Source organism: Meriones unguiculatus, chromosome 3 (genome assembly GCF_030254825.1).
Source record: "Meriones unguiculatus strain TT.TT164.6M chromosome 3, Bangor_MerUng_6.1, whole genome shotgun sequence".
NCBI lineage: Eukaryota > Metazoa > Chordata > Mammalia > Rodentia > Muridae > Meriones > Meriones unguiculatus.
In genome coordinates this window covers 159,899,441-159,917,501 of record NC_083351.1, presented here as the reverse complement: position 1 = coordinate 159,917,501, position 18,061 = coordinate 159,899,441, and the positions used below count along the sequence as shown (strand labels likewise).

Sequence of the window (18,061 nt, the reverse complement as noted above, 5' to 3'; positions counted from 1 at the left end):
ATAATGTATGGTGGTTTGCCATTAGGATTTTTTTCTGCGACACGACACTAGTACCTGGTGATAAATAATGATGGGTTGGTTTGTCATATGACTTTTAACAGGTTAGATGTACAAGGAATTAAGTTTTGTTTTTATTACATAAGATGACAGATATAAAAATGTATGATAGGCTTTATTTTTAGACTAGTCAGACTCAAAATTTAGTCAGATATTTGGTGTTACTTTTTATTTTTCAATAGCGGGACCCCCCAGAAGAGGAAATACCATTTTGCACTCTAAAGTCGTTTCCAGCAGCTATCGAACATACTATCCAATGGGCAAGAGACAAGGTAAAAGTTCCTTCTAGTGAATTTGTCTTCTCTTAATTAGAAAAGCAGTATTATAACTTCTAAACATACTTGTACCTTTTTTCCCTTGACAGTTTGAAAGTTCCTTCTCTCACAAGCCTTCATTGTTTAACAAATTTTGGCAAGCCCATCCTTCTGCTGAAGATGTCTTACAGGTAAAAAGAATGCTTTTTACTGCAGACCTGATACTTTATGTCAGTATGAGCGTAATTTCCACTTAAAAATAAAAACCTTCTTCAAGAAATAGGAGTGTTTAATAACTTGATCACAGTGAAATGTTAAACTGGGATTCCTGAAATGAGAAGTTGTTTTTGTTGTTGTTGTTGTTGTTATTGTTTTGTTGTTGTTGTTCTTAAGCTTAATTGAATTATATATATAAGTCACAGGCCTTTTGAGGTCCTCCCCTAGCAGTGGACTGGGAAAGGGGTATGGGAGGCGATGAGGGAGGGAAGGAGAGCAGGATTGGGAGGGGACGAGGGTGGGGGCTACAGCTGGGATAAAAGTGAATAAATTGTAATCAATTTTAAAAAATATATTATAAAAAAATAAATAAAATTTTAAAGAGTCTTTGTGGCTGAACCAAATGAGGGTATAATAATAGTGAGAAAAGAGAAACAGATAATCAAAAGTTGTGGTAAACTCTTTAGGGAAAAAGTCAAAATCAGTACAAGTGAAAATAGTCATGGCTGGACAGTAGCCTTATTGCTCTCATAAGGTGAACTTCAAAGATACTGCCTTTTGCTTAATCATACACAACTAGAGAGGTAAAATGTTTTTACTTTTATTCCTATAACTCCATAGACAAAGGTCCTCTTTGATACTTAGTATCTTACACATAGGAAAACATGAAGATATGTTTTGAATTAAGAAACTTAAAAACTAAATTTTTATTTACTATCCCTTTCTATTCCCCTCATAATTAAAAAAGAAAAAAAGAATGAGAGAAAAGAGCTTGACACCCTTCTTCCCTCACCAAAAAAAAAGACTGAAAATACTAAGCCTGTGCATTAATCTTCTGTATTGTTTGGCTTGTAGTTGAAGGTTTTTTCCATTTTATTCTAGAAGATACAAAATGGACAGAGTCTAGAAGGCTGTTTTCAAGTTATTAAGCTACTTAACAGAAGACCTAGAAATTGGTTCCAGTGTATAGAATTAGCAAGACTAAAGTTTGAAAAATATTTCAACCATAAGGTAAGTATATATTCTGAAACATTAAGTGAAGGTTTGTTCTTGGCTCATTTATTTATTACTAATATCCCTGACTTAAAATGTCTGTTCTAGCCAGGAATAGTCATGCATGCCTGTAATCCCAGTACTCAGGGAGGCAGAGGCAGGTGGATCTCTGTGAGTCCAAGGCCAGCCTGGTCTGCAAAAGTCCAGGACAGCCAAGGCTACACAGAGAAACCCTGTCTCTAAAGAAAAATATAAAACAAAACAAAAAGCAAGTAAAATAAAAAAAAACCCTATAAATAAACAAAATGTCTGTTCTTTTCTGTCACCAAGCCTTTCAGAAATAGTTAACTGGGAGTAAAGGCTAGGAATTTGACCACTCTCTCTTTAAATGTTATTACTTAAAATACTTAGCCTCCACTTATTGGCTTGATTTGTCAGCTATGCATTGAACTGGCCCTAAGTGCAAAGTTGGGTTTTGGATAGCTTTTTTTCTAGGTAAGAAGGAATGCATTGATTTTGTAGTCTAAAGAAGTTTGTTTAGAATAGAAACAAGAAACTGATAATTCAGGTGGAAATTTTGTTCAAATTTTGCCAATTCCAGCAGTAACTCATAAATACATTTTATGTGTTTTTTATCACCTAAAAAGCTAAAGTAAGACATACAGAATACAATGTAGTATTAGGTATCAAATAAGCTAATCCATATAATTAATTAGGATAGGCCAAGGCATCTAGTCATACTGGTCACATGCCTAACAGACTATATCTTCTAATTTTTAATCTCTCCCTTAGTGTAGAGTAAAAGGGCCAAGCAAAAAATGCTCTGCCCCTAACTTGACCTTGAGAACAGAGCCAAGAAAAAGAATCCTACCAATCCCTGATTTTGGCCCAAGATCAAACCACTCTAGAAAGCCCTCCTCCTCCAAGAAATTCTTATAAAACCAGCCTTCTGCTCAGTTCCTTGCTGCTTTTTATCCAGTTTACACTTAGGTCCTTACCTTATAAGGTTATTCTATTTACAAAAAAAAAAATCTTTGGGGCTATACTAGTTTTTTCGCTTCTTCTATGATTTACTTTTTTTTTTCATAGCATCTATTTTTTTTAATTTACTTTGTATCCCAGCTGTAGCCCCCTTCCTTGTCCCCTTCCAATCCTGTTCTCTCTCTCACATCTCCCATGACCCTCCTCAAGTCCACTGATAGGGGAGGTCATCCTCCCATTCCCTCTGACCCTAGCCTAGCAGATCTCATCAGGACTGGCTACATTGTTTTCCTCTGTGGCCTGGTAAGGCTGCTCCCCATTTCAGGAGAAGGTGATCAAAGAGCAGACCAATGAGTTCATGTCAGAGACAGCCCTGTTCCCATTACAGGAACCCACTTAGAGACTGAGCTGCATTGGGCTACATCTGTGCAGAGGTTCTAGGTTATCTCCATGCATGGTCCTTGGTTGGAGTATCAGTCTCAGAAAAGACCCCTGTGCCCATAGTTGTTTCTGTTATTCTCCTTGTGGAACTCCTGTCCCCTCCAGCTCTTTATATCTCCCCCTTCATAAGATTCCCTGCGCTCTACCCAAAATTTGGCTATAACTCTCAGCATCTGCTTTTGATACCCTACTGGGTAGAGTCTTTCAGAGGCCATATGTGTTAGGGCCCTGTCTTGTTCCTTGTTTTCTTCCTCTTCCAATGTCCATCCCATTTGCCTTTCTGAATGGGAGTAATCATCTTACCCAGGGACCTCCTTGCTTAGCTTCTGTAAGTGTACAGATTTTAGTAGGTTTATCCTATGTTATATGGTTAATAGCCACATATAAGTGAGTATATACCCAGTGTGTCTTTCTGTTTCTGGGATACCTCTCTCAGGATGATCTTTTCTAGTTCCCACCATTTGCCTGCAAATTTCATGATTTCTTTGTTTTTAATTGCTGAGTAACATTCCGTTGTGTAAATGTACCACAATTTCTGTATCTATTCCTCAGTTGAGGGATATCTGGGTGTTTCCAGATTTTTAGAGAAATATTCTAAGCTTACTTCTCAAGAAATAGGACTTTGTTCCTTAATATCCCACCTGTTTTTAGCATAATTATCAGTGTGTTACAGCTCTCAGGGGAAAAGTGTCCTGACAGTCTGGAGACAAGAAATATCAGAAAGTCACACCATACAACAACCTCACACAAGAGATTTATTGGAAAAGACACGAGGGGGGTGGCTGCCTTGGCTAAGGAGAGAAACAGCAAAGAACTGAGCAAGAGGCAGGCTTTACATGTATTGCAGGGGTGGGGAAGTGTTACTTTTTAGAGTGGCCTGGGATTCAAGGGCTTTTTGGGTTGTTTTTTTTTTTTTTTTCTGCACTGCAGGGCCCTAACCTCTCCAACTTCAAGGGGCTTAGCATCAGTGACCTCTTTAGTTTCTTTTAAGATCTCTCTTATGGTTGTGTTTTTGTTTGTGTTGGGTTTTATTTTTATTGTTTTTAGTTATTTGTTTTAGAGGGGTGGGAGTGTTCATACCAAAGTGCTCATGTGGAGGTCAAAAGAAAAATAACAGTCATTTCTTTCCTCCATGTGGGTATTAGGGATCAAACTCAGGTTATCATGTTTGGCAGTAAGCAGCTTTATCTGCTGAGCCCCAGCGCTATTTTGATTGATTCTTTTATTATGGAAAAAAAATGAACCTGGAAATATATGAAAATAGTATAATGTCCAAAGTAATCATTTTTTTACCTTTCATATCAATTTAAACATTATCAGTTTACAGATCTGTTTCATATTCTCACCCTCTTCTGAGCACATCTTTTGTATTTGGTTTTATATTTGTTCTAAGGATTAGCTCTTAGATAAAATCAAAATGATGTGTAAAATATTTTGTAAGAGAGAAGTAAAGTAAGTATAAAAAGGCTATAATTGTTTGGGCAGGACAGTAGAAAACATAAACTGATTCATGCATGACTACAAGGCCTCACAGTGTATCTTTTAGACTTTGTTTTGTTTGATTTATGAAGCCTGAGCAAATATGAACAAAGCTTTTTTTTTTTTTTTTAATTTCAGGGTTCTTTTTCTTCAGATAACAAATTGGGATTTTTTTTTTCTCCTCTTTTAGGCTCTTCAACTTCTTCACTGTTTTCCTCTTGACACACGATTAAAAGATGGCAGTAAGTATAACTATTGAGAACAAATCACAGTGTAACATACTGTATATGACCTGTATTCATTGAAGATAATATTTTATCTTTTTACTAGGTTTGTTTTGGCAGTCACCAAAAAGGCCACCTTCTCCAATAAAATTTGATTTAAATGAACCTTTGTAAGTATATGTGTATATTTTAACTGTAAATTTCTTAGCCATACACTGAAGAGTCTTCAATGTTAAATGATTTGTCTCTTAATCCAAAAGTTAACGAGTCATTGTAGTCATCAAAGCTAGCAACATCCTTCCTACACAAATGTGTGTCCACTTATTTATGTGGTAAATAACTTCATTGTTTGTAGTAACTGCTCCATTAAAAGCAATGTGACCTACTTTTTGCCCATATGAAAATAAAAATATTAATCTTCTCACACTAAATAAATAAAGCTAAGATGCCTTACATATGTGAAAATATAGTTAATATGGCCTTCGTAAATTAATCAAATAAGGTTTTAGTTTGTCTCTGTGTGAACGCCTGGATATGTGCATTTGTTTTTAGATTCGCAGTTAGTGTGTACTCGTCAAACACTTAGCTTACCTTTAGTCTTCCTTTCTACAGATAGCACTTTGCTTCATTTTCCCAGGTCTTACTCGCTTCATATCTCAACATGCGTGATCTTAAATTGCCTTTCCAATATGGCATACCTTTTTTTTTTAAGTAAATTTGTTTCAAAACTAATGTATACTCATTCATACCTGATACATATTTTCTAATGAATTAAAATAACTTTTTCCCGCATATTTTAATAGTTCTACCTTTTGTACTCACTTTTTTTGTCACAGCAGTCCTACTGACTACTTGAAAATAGTGACGGATTTTTTTTGGGGGGGGTCTTTTGTTTTTCGAGAAGGTTTCTCTGTGTAGCCTTGGCTGTCCTGGACTCCCTTTGTAGACCAGGCTGGCCTCAAACTCAAAGAGATCCACTTTCCTCTGCCTCCCTGGGATTAAAGGCGTGTGCCACAATGCCTGGCTAGTAAGTATGTTTAACACGCAATTTTGTTTCAAAAGAACATTTGGTATTTTCTTTTATGTTTTAGTCTAGGCAAGAATTTCATTGTCTTAATTTTTAAGGGGGTAAAAATTAAGTATCCAACAAAAATTATGTAAATGTAATTCTTGTGTTAACAGAAAGACTATATTTCCTACTGACTTAAATATCTTCTTTAAAATTGCCATTCAAACTGCTTTATTTTTATTTTCATTTCAAAAGGCACCTCAGTTTTCTTCAGAGTGCTGCAAAACTATATGCTACAATATATTGCATTCCATTTTCAGAAAAGGTAAGATACTCTCCAGAGTATAGCAAGTGATTCAAAACCCAACTCAAATTAGTTGGTGGCATCAGAATTTGTCTTTTAGGTTATAAGAATCATTCTTCTCTTTTTTTCATTTGTTTGAGACATGAGCTCAGAGCTGAGGCTGGTCCAAAATTTACTTGTAGCTGGAACTTGTCTTGAGCTCCTTAAATGATCAGATTAAAGGCATGTGCCTTCATGCCCAGCTAGAATAATTCTTTGAGATTCAAAAAGAAAAATGTTTTATTTTGTTATGTTATATGTTATTATCCATTCTAACTTGCAGAAGCTGTGTACTCATTGCAGTCACCAAATCTGGATCTGTATTTAGTGTGGATAAGCCTGTTGCAGATTAATCTTTCTTGGAAATAAAATTATATAAAAGTCTAGGAAAAGCTAATTCAGTCTTCTGTTAACTAACCTCAAAAGCAGCATGTCTCAGTTTTTCATGGGTGCTTCCAAGTAGTAAATGTGGATATAGGTTCATCTAGTTCAACTTGAACTTGTTGTTCAAGTTGTTTCTTGCTTCTTGATATATAAATATGATTGATTTATTGAGCATAACATTATTCAGAAAAGGTAAAGCTTTAACACTGAGGAAAAGGGAAAAAAATGCTCTCTTTTTTAAAATTTGCAAAAAGAAGCAAAATTTAAAGTTTGTTAACTAATAAGTACACTTTCACTGCAAGCCTCCTTTCCTCCAGTAGCCTTTATGGCTAATAATTTTGGACAAAATGGAGATTAATTTTTCAAATGGATATAAATAATGCTGGAGATGTGTTGTTTAATTAAATCGCTAAATAGTTGGTTTGATAAAAGGACCTTTTTTTAAATAGAGTTTTTAACCTCAGAGATTCAGAGTTCAAAGAAATGTGTTGATAAAATTAGCTTCTCTCTGCCTGGAAAGATGACTCAGAGGTTACGAGCATGGGCTCTTCTGAGTTCAATTCCCAGCAACAACATGGTGGCTTACAACCATCTATGAGATCTGGTGCCCTCTTTTGACATGCAGGCAGAACACTGTGTACAGAAATGTTTAAATAAATATCTTTTTTAAAAAAAAATAACTTCTCTCATAAAACAGGACTTATCAGTGGATACCCTCATGGACATTCTTTCAGAAGTTAAAATTGAGGAATTCAAGCCTTCCAACAAGGTAAGATAGAAGTCCATTTACTTAACTCGTGCTGTTAATAATAAATCACACTCTCAGCCTGAAGAATCCCAGAATGAACACCTAAAGTCTACTCTAGCTGGCCTACCACTTGGGCTAGTGCTGAAGGCAAAAGCAGCTTCCAGCCTTAATCAGAGGAGTCTGAATACTGTGAGAGCAGGAACAGCTGTTACTTCAAGAAAACAGGCAGGTGACAGGGGATTTAGTGATGAGGTAACTAATAAGACAGATGAGACAGAACTGGATTCTCCGCATACATTGCGATAGTCCTGGCAGAATTTCTCAAGATTTGAAATTAAAAGGATCTGGGGGAAAGACTGCTAATTTCTTAAGTGAAATCAGTAAGTTAACAGTTCAGGATGAAGCTAGGAAAATGAAGAGAGCATACAGTAATTGAGAGCAGAGTAGAAAAGTCAATTGAATGGTGTAAACAGCACTGAGGATGTATATAACGCTAGTGTGTGTGATGTATTCTACTATAGCTTGCCATTACATTCAAGCACATTTAGCTTTGGTACCAATGTGACACTTGTATCTGCTGCTAGATAAATGGAAATTTTGATAATTATGCCCAGAAAGTATTCTAGAAATCATCAGAACCTAAGACGTAGGCAGTGAAAATAGGAAAATTGGCAGAAGAAAAAATATTTCTTAAATACTCTAAAAATTAATCACAAACAACCATCCTCAAGGAAGTGATATGTTTAGGTGGTCTACGTTTTTATTGTGTAGAAAGGGATCTTTGTGGCCAGTGGATTTTTTCATAAGTTTTCTCCCAGCAAGCCTGCTTGGAGCAACAAAGCACATCTGAAATTACTTTGCAAACTAAAAAAACATTATTTTTTCAGTAATTACCATCTTTATGTGCTATTGAATATTTTATGTTGAAAATTTTATGTTAATCACCAAGCAATACTTAAATATATTGCTTTAGAGACATTTCAGAAATGACCATAAGGTGAACATGGTGTAATGAAATGCATAAATGAACTAATTTTTTCATGTCCCCTTTGTTCACTGTGTTTACGGTTCATCTTTTTCCAAGGCTTTTTTGATGACTGATAATTCTGAAGAAATATGTTGTCTATCCAAAATATTACATAAAGGTTATTGTTGACATTACCCTAGTTGGTTGTTGAGAAGTACATTTTTTTACATTTTAAAAAGACAGTCATGATTGGCAAGACTTGAATAGACAAGCTTGGACTTACTAAAACTTAAAATGAACATCAGTGAAAAATTTTCTAAATGTATATGAGAAACACCAACTTAAATTTCATACACTGAATGTCATGTCTGTTCAGAAAGTCAGAACTTAAGTATATTATGAATGCTGTTTTATTTACTTGAAATATAAATTAAATTTATTGAAATTGACCATATTTCGATCACTTTTTCTTTAGCCAACAGAATCTTTCAGTCCATTAAGTTATTTCATCATCTTACATATTTTTATATACATTTATACCACATCCAGTATCTTTTTAGATAAAAAAGAAAGTATTTAAAAAGACCATACAAATGCTTTTGTGTGTTTCAAAACACATTACTTTTCTTGTATGTCACTTATGGTCTGTTTGATATATATATGAAAATAATTTCAGTCAAAGAAGAGTGCGAGGTATTATTGGAGTTTCAATTTTTTTATGAACAGAATATTTTATTTGCAATTAGCTTTACTTAAAGTATTTCATAAGTAAGAACTTATTACATTTAAATTTACTATTGAAACACTCCTTAAAGAATCATATTAATCCTTTCCCACTTTCTGACAGGAGACCTCATGAACAGTAGAGCTAGTTTTGCTCCCTTTAAATTTAGTTCAGTTTTAGTGTATAAGAAAAAAAAAAGCAAATTTGTTACCCAGATCCTTTTATGTGACTGAATTTTAGCAGAAAATGTAGTGTACATTTTACTTAATTTTTATAGGTAGAAACATATTAACATTCTATAAGTCTTTGTGTTCTATGTCTGATTTCAGAATGTTTGCATTTTATTAGTAAAGTGAAACAATTACCTTTGGCTCTTTGTCTTTTATATACTTAGAATTACAGAGAATAAAGTGTTTGTTAGTTCACCTAGTTTAGCTATTAGAAAAACCATATTCATGACATGTAACCTATAATAACAATATAATAATAGTAAATTAAGAGCAAAGCAGTGTCACTTTTATGAGAAAAGTTTCCAATCCATATGTTTTATTATCAAAATTAGACTAAAGCCCAGCAAACATATTCTCGTATGTTTTCTGGCTTACATTGCTTCTGGTATGACAGTTCAGGGTTAATAGGTTTCCCTGAGCAGTTTAAAGTTTTAATATGGACTGTTTTACAAGTCCTTAAAGTAACTAACACTGAAGCTTTAAGTCCAGCATGCCGTCATAGTTATTTATTTGACAGCCAGAATATTAGTTAGACATGATGGTGGAAGTCTCTGTTTTGTTGATTCCTTGATAAATCTTAAATGTCTGTGATGTTTAATATCTCAGAACATAATTTGGTGAATTCTTGAAATAAGCAGTACCTTAATAATTTATCATGGATAGACATTCTTTTGGTTCAAAAACATCTACTGATTTTGTGAACTGTCTACGAGGCATTTCCTTAAAGATAAATCAGTTGTGGTATTTTAAGTTCATACTATACATTTCTTAAATAATTTCATTTTCTTCCTACTTGAATCAGCTACTTAAAATTATGCGATTTAAGTCAAATGTAGATTTTTCGAAGTCAAAACTACTGAATATCAACCTCATTTAAGTGTGGAATTTTAAGACATCTACCTGTATATGCTACACAGAAAAAAAATTCAAACTTCAATAAGAAACATAAATTGTTTGAGATGTATTGAACCGAGGTGAAGAACCTGGCTATAGCATGTACATGCTAGTATATGAAAATGGATAGTAAACAAATATCAAAATAATATTACTGAGGAAGAGATAAATTAGACCATAATGCTTAATGATTAGAGGCATTGAGCAGATATTTTGTTTTATGATTTGATTAAATAGATATGTAATAGTTAAACTTGTATTTAAAATGTGATAACAGTAATAAACATATATACATATACTTAAAGGTTGTTCAAACAGATGAAACTGCAAGGAAACCAAACCATGTTCCTATCTCCAGTGAAGACGAGAGGAATGCTGTTTTCCAGCTGGAGAAGGCTATTTCATCTAACAAAGCTACCAAAAGTAAGAACTCTTTAAAATAGCTTGGATTAGATAGACTACTTTCCCAAAGAGCCATGTTGACAAGTTCATGGGGAAGAATTTTTAGTCATAATAGCTGATTGTATCATCATATAAAAGTTTCTTTTACTCAAGATATCATTCATCATTTTTCTCCTCATGTACTTGTCTTCAGGTTATAAAATCTAATTCTCCAAATTACATTAACTTCTGTGTTATAGTTCTTATTTATTTTATGCTTCAGATGTTGAACAGGTCTAAAAATACAAGCAAATAGCCTGCTTTTAAGGAGCAGAAGATACGGATTAGCTGAGCATACTAGATCAGCAGGATCAGGAAGGCACAGTCATCCTGAGCTACCTAGTGAGACCCTGTCCCAAAATAAAAAATGTTATTACCTAGTCATACTTTTAGACATGCCACTTTAGGAAAATTTCACAGAAGTCTCTGAGAGACAGGCAGAATAAATATATCGATAAACATGTGCCATAATACACATTGAGGTCAGAAGATAACCTTGGATTTTGGTCCTACCGTCCATTTTGTTTGAGAAAGAGCTCTTTGCTGATTTTCTGATGCATACACCAGGCTAATTGACCTACTGGCTTCCAGGGATCCTCCTGTCTTTGCCTCCTGTTATTCTGTAGAAACACTAGGATTACAGATTTTCTTGCTGTGTGTGCACCTTTTGTGTAGTAGATTCTGGGTCTCAAACTCAGGTCCTCATGCTGTGTAGCAAGCTCTTACTGGGCTATCTCCCCAGCCCATTCTTTAATACAGCTGAACTTTTAATTCTTTAAAATCACAGTTAATGTTTATTTGCTTGGACACACCCTACCATCTTTAGTTAGAGAAATCAGTATTTCTCAAAGTTTTGTGATTTCATGTGTGAACCAATAAAATTTCAGGGAAAAAAAATATAACATTAATAATCTTTAAAGTGATATTGGATTTCACTAAACTGGAAATATTCATAATATACATAAATAACTTTTTTACTTGTCAGAGGTACAATGTTTCAAAGTAATATTTATGTGGTAAATTTTGGATTTATAAGAGCAAACCAAAGATTTGCTCTTATAATCTACTTGGAAGCAACTAATGTGCCAAAAGACTTTTTTCATACATTAACTTCTCTAGTTTGGTGGTATTAAAGTCATTGTTTTCATGTTCTTTTATAACTTTAGTTGCCTACTTCTTTATCATTTTAATTGGTTAATAAGAATTTTTATGATTGATACCTTTATTAACTGAGCAATTCTTTCAGCGGATCCTTCAGCTTGCTAACTTGTATATTTATTTATTAGAATCTTGTTCCTTGAAAATCTTATACATGTACACTTTGTACATTGCTTTTTACCTCATCAAATCTTTACCCTTAACTAAAGAACATTCTTTTGGTTGCTCTGGTCAGGTAACCTTCAGATGGCAGTGCTTACATTTGAAAAAGATGATGACAGTAATGGACATATAGATTTCATCACAGCTGCTTCCAACCTTCGAGCCAAAATGTATAGCATTGAACCAGCTGACCGTTTTAAAACTAAACGCATAGCTGGTAAAATTATACCTGCTATAGCAACATCGACCGCTGCAGTTTCTGGCTTGGTAAGCTTATTCTTTTGAAAAAAATGCTTCTGTCTTCCCCACATTACCAACCTTAGCTTGCCACTCAGATTTTAGAGATGAAGGAATAAAAAGTTGGATCGTATAACTGAAATTTTCAAGATATTTCTAAAAATGTAGTAATGTATATTTTTAGGTACTACGTATAAATATATTCTAGCATTGAAAAAGAAGCTCAAGATAGGGTGTAGTTGTTCCTACAGCAATGATCTCAGTGACTTTCCCTTCCCTCCTGGGCTTGGGGCAGTAAAAAGAAGGGACCCACCCAACAGCCAGCTGAAGAGTCCTGGACCCAGGGCACATGCCAGGTTTGCCTGGATTCTGAGTGCAGCTTACAGGGATCCTGGGGTCCTGGAGGGAGTTCTGGAATTTGAAGAGTACTTGACTGTGAGCACCGAGGGAAAGGCAGGCAGACAGCCTTGGAGAGGAAAGATGGAGTGTTTCCATCCTCCCAGAGCACAGGGCTAAGGGCAACAGAGCAGTCCCCACCCATCCTGTCATTTTTCCCAACAGCTCTCCACAGAAATCTTGTTAGCATCCATGTAAAGGAGGTATTCTTAACAAACATCTGCATACTTGAGAATCAATTGTTATGACCATTTATTATGCTGTACTCTTTCAGTACTCTAAACTTAGAGTCAGTTATCTGTCCCTATATTGATTGGTTTAAATAGCTTTAGTTTTGAGTTATGATATCTGCTGTGAAAGTGGGATGATTAAATGGTGAAATAACTTTGTTTACTATATATTCCATAGACTGAACATTAAAAGTAAAATTTACTAAAAATATATACATCAGTTAAAAAAGAAATGTTTTACTGCAATCATATGGTTGTTCTTACTATTGACAGAGAAATGCTTGAACCTTGGAAAACAGCAAGACCAATTAAAATCCCAAGTAGTTTTAGACTCTTCAAATACTCAGATTACCTTCTGTTGTCTAGGTTGCCTTGGAGATGATCAAGGTAGCTGGTGGCTATCCCTTTGAAGCGTACAAAAACTGTTTCCTTAATTTAGCCATTCCAATAATAGTGTTTACAGAGACTTCTGAAGTACGAAGAAGTGAAATCAGGTATGTATGAAAGTATGTTCAATTTATATAATAAAAAAATAAAATATTCCACTCTTAAAAAGGAAACATACTGATTTTCATCCCTATTTCTTCTGTCTTTGTTAATCCTTCTTACTATTTCAGGATCCACTGAAACCTCATTTTGATGAATTATTTCCAAATAGTTATACCATTTATCATCTTTTGTTTCCTAACTTAGATACTTTTAAAGCCATTCTTGACTGAGTATGGTCTTATCTGACTAGGAAACTAATTCCACACATTGAATCTAATTCCACACATTTATCACAACAGAAACAATTCCTTGTGTTTCTGTTTTTGACATTCACGTTGGCCACAGCCATAAGTGTGAGCAGAAGAATCTTGTCAGAAAGAGTTAACCCTCTTAACATTCTCATACATTACTTATTAGTGCACACCATACTGTTATCCATACATGAAATAAGGTGCTATTTTTCTGAATTATAAATACATCTGCACACATGTCAAATTACATACATGCCAAGATAATCATTCTAGCAAGTTTATATGACAGCCAGTGATTTCAATAATCCAAATGTCCAGTTGTTGGTGATAGAACATCTGAACCATGAAACCCCTACAACTGTTATAAAGAAAGGGATACACATACACACGGAGAGAGAAACATCATATAACATAGCTTTATATCTATATAATATGTAAGACATGAAAGCAAAAGGGACACTGTATGAATAGAAGGAGGGGATCATTAAGGAACAAAGGATGTTGATGGATATGAGTAAAGATCAATGATATACATCCTTGAAAATGTCAAAAACTCTTTGTGTGTGAACTAAAGAAGTATTAAAAAGAAAATGAGGGGTACATTGTAAGACTGTAGGCCCAAGGTTATTATATAATTCAAATGTTGATTTCTGTATTCCCCATATCTGGTTGCAAACCTTGTTCTGAGAATCTCCTGTCTTAATGTTGTATAAACTCTGCTCCCTAATGGTCCCCTGCTATGTCAATAAAGCAACTTACAGCCAATCACTGTGCAGGGGAGAGACTAGGCCTGGACTTCTACCATCCGGGGTAGAGGGAGGGGGGAGAGGGGGTTGGAAGAGTTAGAGGATAGGAAGTGGGGGATTGAGCCACCAGAGAGGTCCAGGAAAGAAGAATTCTGCAGGAAAGCTACAAAGTTCAAGTACCCTGGGATGTATGCTGGGAGGAAACCAGATTAACCTAGAGGGTTAAGAATAGAGTAATAACTGCTCAGTTCATGTTCTGTAAAGCTTACTATTAAACAAACATAAAATTCTCAATTATTCAAATGATAGCTGGATTAAGAGTGAAACTAAGAGAAACAAAACAGTTATATAAAAATAACTGTAACATAAGACATATTTGAAATGAGTCACTGAAAAAAGTATACAAAACACATAAAAGTGGATACCTATATTGTTTATTTATTGAATATTATAGAAATCATATTTCCCTCTCCACTACCACAATATTAATTTCTAAGTAAGTCACAAATAATGAACTATTCAAAATGTTTTATTACAACTGATGGAAAGACATTTTAATGCTTATGTTCTTGATATTTTTTTTCGTAACAGAAATGGAATATCATTTACAATTTGGGACAGATGGACTGTACATGGAAAAGAAGATTTCACCCTGTCAGATTTCATAAATGCTGTCAAAGTAGGATATTTTCACTTCCTTGATTTATTAGTTTCTTGAAGTTTTGTCTCTGTGTAATGTACCTCCTAATTTATGGGAACCCCAGTGGGTCACTGAAATTATGATAGTACTAGATTCTTTATCAGACTCACAACTGTATGTATATACCTAGTGTAGTTTACAAGTAAGACATTATAAGAGAATAAGAATATTATATTAGAATGCATACTATAAGGAGAGTATTTCTCTCGAGATTACTTGTTTAACAGTCGTTCTTAAACCTGAGCCTTTGATTTTTTTTTTTTTTCTTTCTTTCCTTAAGACAGTGAGAGCTCACTACTTTCAAAGGAGGCACTATTGGTTCCCCTTTGGCATGTCTGAATTGTCAGTCTCACTATTGTTGCACTTTGTGCCTTCTATTAAGTCAGTGGTTCTCAACCTTCCTAATGGAGTGACTCTTTAATACAGTCCTTCATGTTGTAGTGGCCCCAACCATAAAATTAGCTTTGTTGCTACTTCATAGCTGTAATTTGGCTACTGATATGAATTTTGAAGCAGGGCTTACTTAAACACTAGCAGTAGAGAGTCATTCAGTAACAAAGATAAGTTACTTACGTGACTAATAAGACAGTGTGGTGACCTGACCCAACAAATGATTTAGATTAAAGCTGTTAGAGGACAGCTTTAGACTTTACCAGACTGTTTGGGATGGCATGCAATTTAAAGCTAACACATTTACTTCTGAGGGCTGGGGCCTTAATGAAAGAGCACTTAATGGCCTGCACCTAGCCCCAGGTCAGTCTCCAGTACTGGGATGAACATAAGGTTTTTAATTCTGAGATTTTTCCATTTAGTATTTTTAGACTCTGGTTAATTGAGAAAAGTAAAACCACAGATAACCACTATAGTTTTTAACTTACAAATCTCTTGTAAGATATAAATAACATTTTATATAAGCCTGCCCTCCTTTTGTGGCTATAAAACATTTTTACTTGTGTACTTTGGATGAGGCTGTAATTGTTTCCTTTGGGGTGTTTACCTTTAGGAGAAGTATGGAATTGAGCCAGCAATGGTGGTGCAGGGAGTCAAGATGCTTTATGTTCCTGTAATGCCGGGTCATGCAAAAAGGTTAAAGTTGACGTAAGTATCTACCATTATGTGCAGAAGAGGAACAAGAAATAAAGCATGAGTTGGATATACACTGGAAAAAGAATATACTAGAATTTATAAAAAGGCATTATTGTGGCCTTAGGGTATTAGTAAAGACTGAATCTGACAGGGGAAGGCCAACAGTCCAATTCTCAAAAGAGACTCAGGATTATACTTTTGTAAATTTATTATTGCCTAGTCAGATCTTTTTCAGATTATAGGCTTAGAAATGAGATCAGTGTACTAAGTAAAGTAGGACACAGCCTTACATGTGAACATAGAAAACTACATGTGTAAAAATGAGATATAAACAAGAGTACTAAGTAATGTTTTTATTTATGTGGTGCATTTTTGCTGAAGATGTCTGTTTGGGTCAGGCTCTGTTCTAAGCATTGGGAATAGGAAGGACAGAAAAATCTTCCGACTTGAGGAATTTGAAGGAAAAAAAAACTAGAAAAGGTAAAGTAGTTGTAGATGCAGTAGAAAAGGTAAAGAATGAAAAGAAAAAATATAGGATGAGGGAGAGCTGAGTTGTTACAAATTTAATAGTCTAGATATTGCCTCTGCATGTTAGGTTCCTACCTGCTGTTGCTGCATTTTAGAGGAAGAAAAGTAACCAAAGGGAGCCCAGATCTTTACAGCTTCCTGCAAGGCACTGGTTGACCTGCTCCTCTGTATCCTTGTACGTTCCTTCTCTACTTCTCTCCTTTCATCTACATTGATTTCTGTATTTCTGGAACATGGCTGACATTCTCTGGTGAAGGCTTTGCTCTGGTTATTTCCTCTACTTGCAGTTTGGAGACTGGATTGTCATCTTTGGTCTTTGCACTTCCTAAAAAGGCCTTTCTTAACTATTTAGCACTGCGAACTGTCTACAGCTGTAGTTTGGTATGCCTGCCCTGTTTTGCTCTCTTTTTAAAAAAATATATTTATTCTTCAAAAGTTCATAATGTATAATGTACTTTAACCATCGTCTCCTTCCTCCTCCCATTAAATCAGTAGATCTCAACATGTCGGTCACGACCTCTGGCAAATTTGATCTCCAAAAATATTTACATTAGGATTTATAACAGTAGCAAAATTATACTTATGAGGTAACAGTGAATATAATTTTATGATTGGAAGTCACCACAACATAAGGAATTATATTAAGGAAGGTTGAGAACCACTGCATTAAACGCATTTTTTTTCCATAACATTTTCCCTCATATTTTGATGTGTTTCTCCCCAGATTCTTTTCTTTTTAATTGTGTATACACATCTACACATGCAAGCACTTGTATGGAGGGCAGAGGCACATCTTTGTAGAATCTGTTCCTCCCATACACACGTTTTTACATGGGTTCCAGGAATTACTAGGGTTGCATAGTAAGCTCCTTTACCCACTGAGCAATCTCACTGCCCCTACTGTCTTTTAATTGAAATTGATTTTATTAGCATATGTGGGAATTTATTAATTTTGATCACCAGAAACTTACCAGTGGTTACACCCCTGAGGAAAATGACTCCTCCAATAATCGTAACTCCCTTAGCCCCTTCCCCCATTAAGCCTGTTTTATAGAACCATTGTTGGCATGAGTTCATGGGTACAACAGCCACGTCCAGAAGATAACATACACTTTTCTTTACCATCCTAAAGCTTTTGCATTCTTTCCACTCCCTCACCTGCAGTGTTCTCTGAGCCTTGAAAGAAGGCTATACAGAGTCCCAGTTAGGGTTGGCCACTCAGTCATCACTTACTCTGAACACATGGGAGTTTCTTCATTAACTCTTGCACTGCAGGTAGAAGTTTCTCTCTGACCAAGCTGGAAGTAGAATGTCTGAGTAAAAACATACTTAGGAGGTATTTTTTCACTATTCAGTTGGCAAAGTGACAATAGCAGGTCCTATTTCACACAAAGACATACTTATCTAGGGCTTACATCCTCCCTAGTCTGGCTTTCAACCAGGTTTAAAGCTCGAAGCATGAATTCTTGTATAGTAGGCCCTAAATCAGAATGTAGTTGGTTATCCTGATAACAGCCACGCCACTGTTATGCCATTGGACACTGGGCACATCTTGCCTGGCAGGTTGGTGTAATAGCTGAGTTTTCACAGCCGAACCCCAGTAGTCTTCATATTCCCACAAAACACACACTAGCCAGCAGGGTGGATCCTTCCAGCTCAGGTATAGCCTCATTTCTCTATATCCTTCAGTCAA

General features: G+C 35.1%; 1 protein-coding gene across 2 annotated transcripts in view; it reads left to right on the top strand.

The window, feature by feature from the left end:
- The window catches only part of Uba6 (ubiquitin like modifier activating enzyme 6), a 72,309-nt gene that overhangs the window by 43,679 nt on the left and 10,569 nt on the right, over window positions 1-18,061 (top strand). For both annotated transcript variants that reach the window (XM_021663117.2, XM_021663118.2), the window contains exons 21-32: window positions 240-329; window positions 422-502; window positions 1,410-1,538; window positions 4,612-4,663; window positions 4,752-4,815; window positions 5,910-5,979; window positions 7,079-7,150; window positions 10,250-10,367; window positions 11,779-11,972; window positions 12,935-13,062; window positions 14,646-14,733; window positions 15,758-15,852. In XM_021663117.2, the coding sequence (XP_021518792.1) occupies window positions 240-329; window positions 422-502; window positions 1,410-1,538; window positions 4,612-4,663; window positions 4,752-4,815; window positions 5,910-5,979; window positions 7,079-7,150; window positions 10,250-10,367; window positions 11,779-11,972; window positions 12,935-13,062; window positions 14,646-14,733; window positions 15,758-15,852 (1,181 nt within the window). The remainder of the gene's footprint in view (window positions 1-239; window positions 330-421; window positions 503-1,409; window positions 1,539-4,611; window positions 4,664-4,751; window positions 4,816-5,909; window positions 5,980-7,078; window positions 7,151-10,249; window positions 10,368-11,778; window positions 11,973-12,934; window positions 13,063-14,645; window positions 14,734-15,757; window positions 15,853-18,061) is intronic.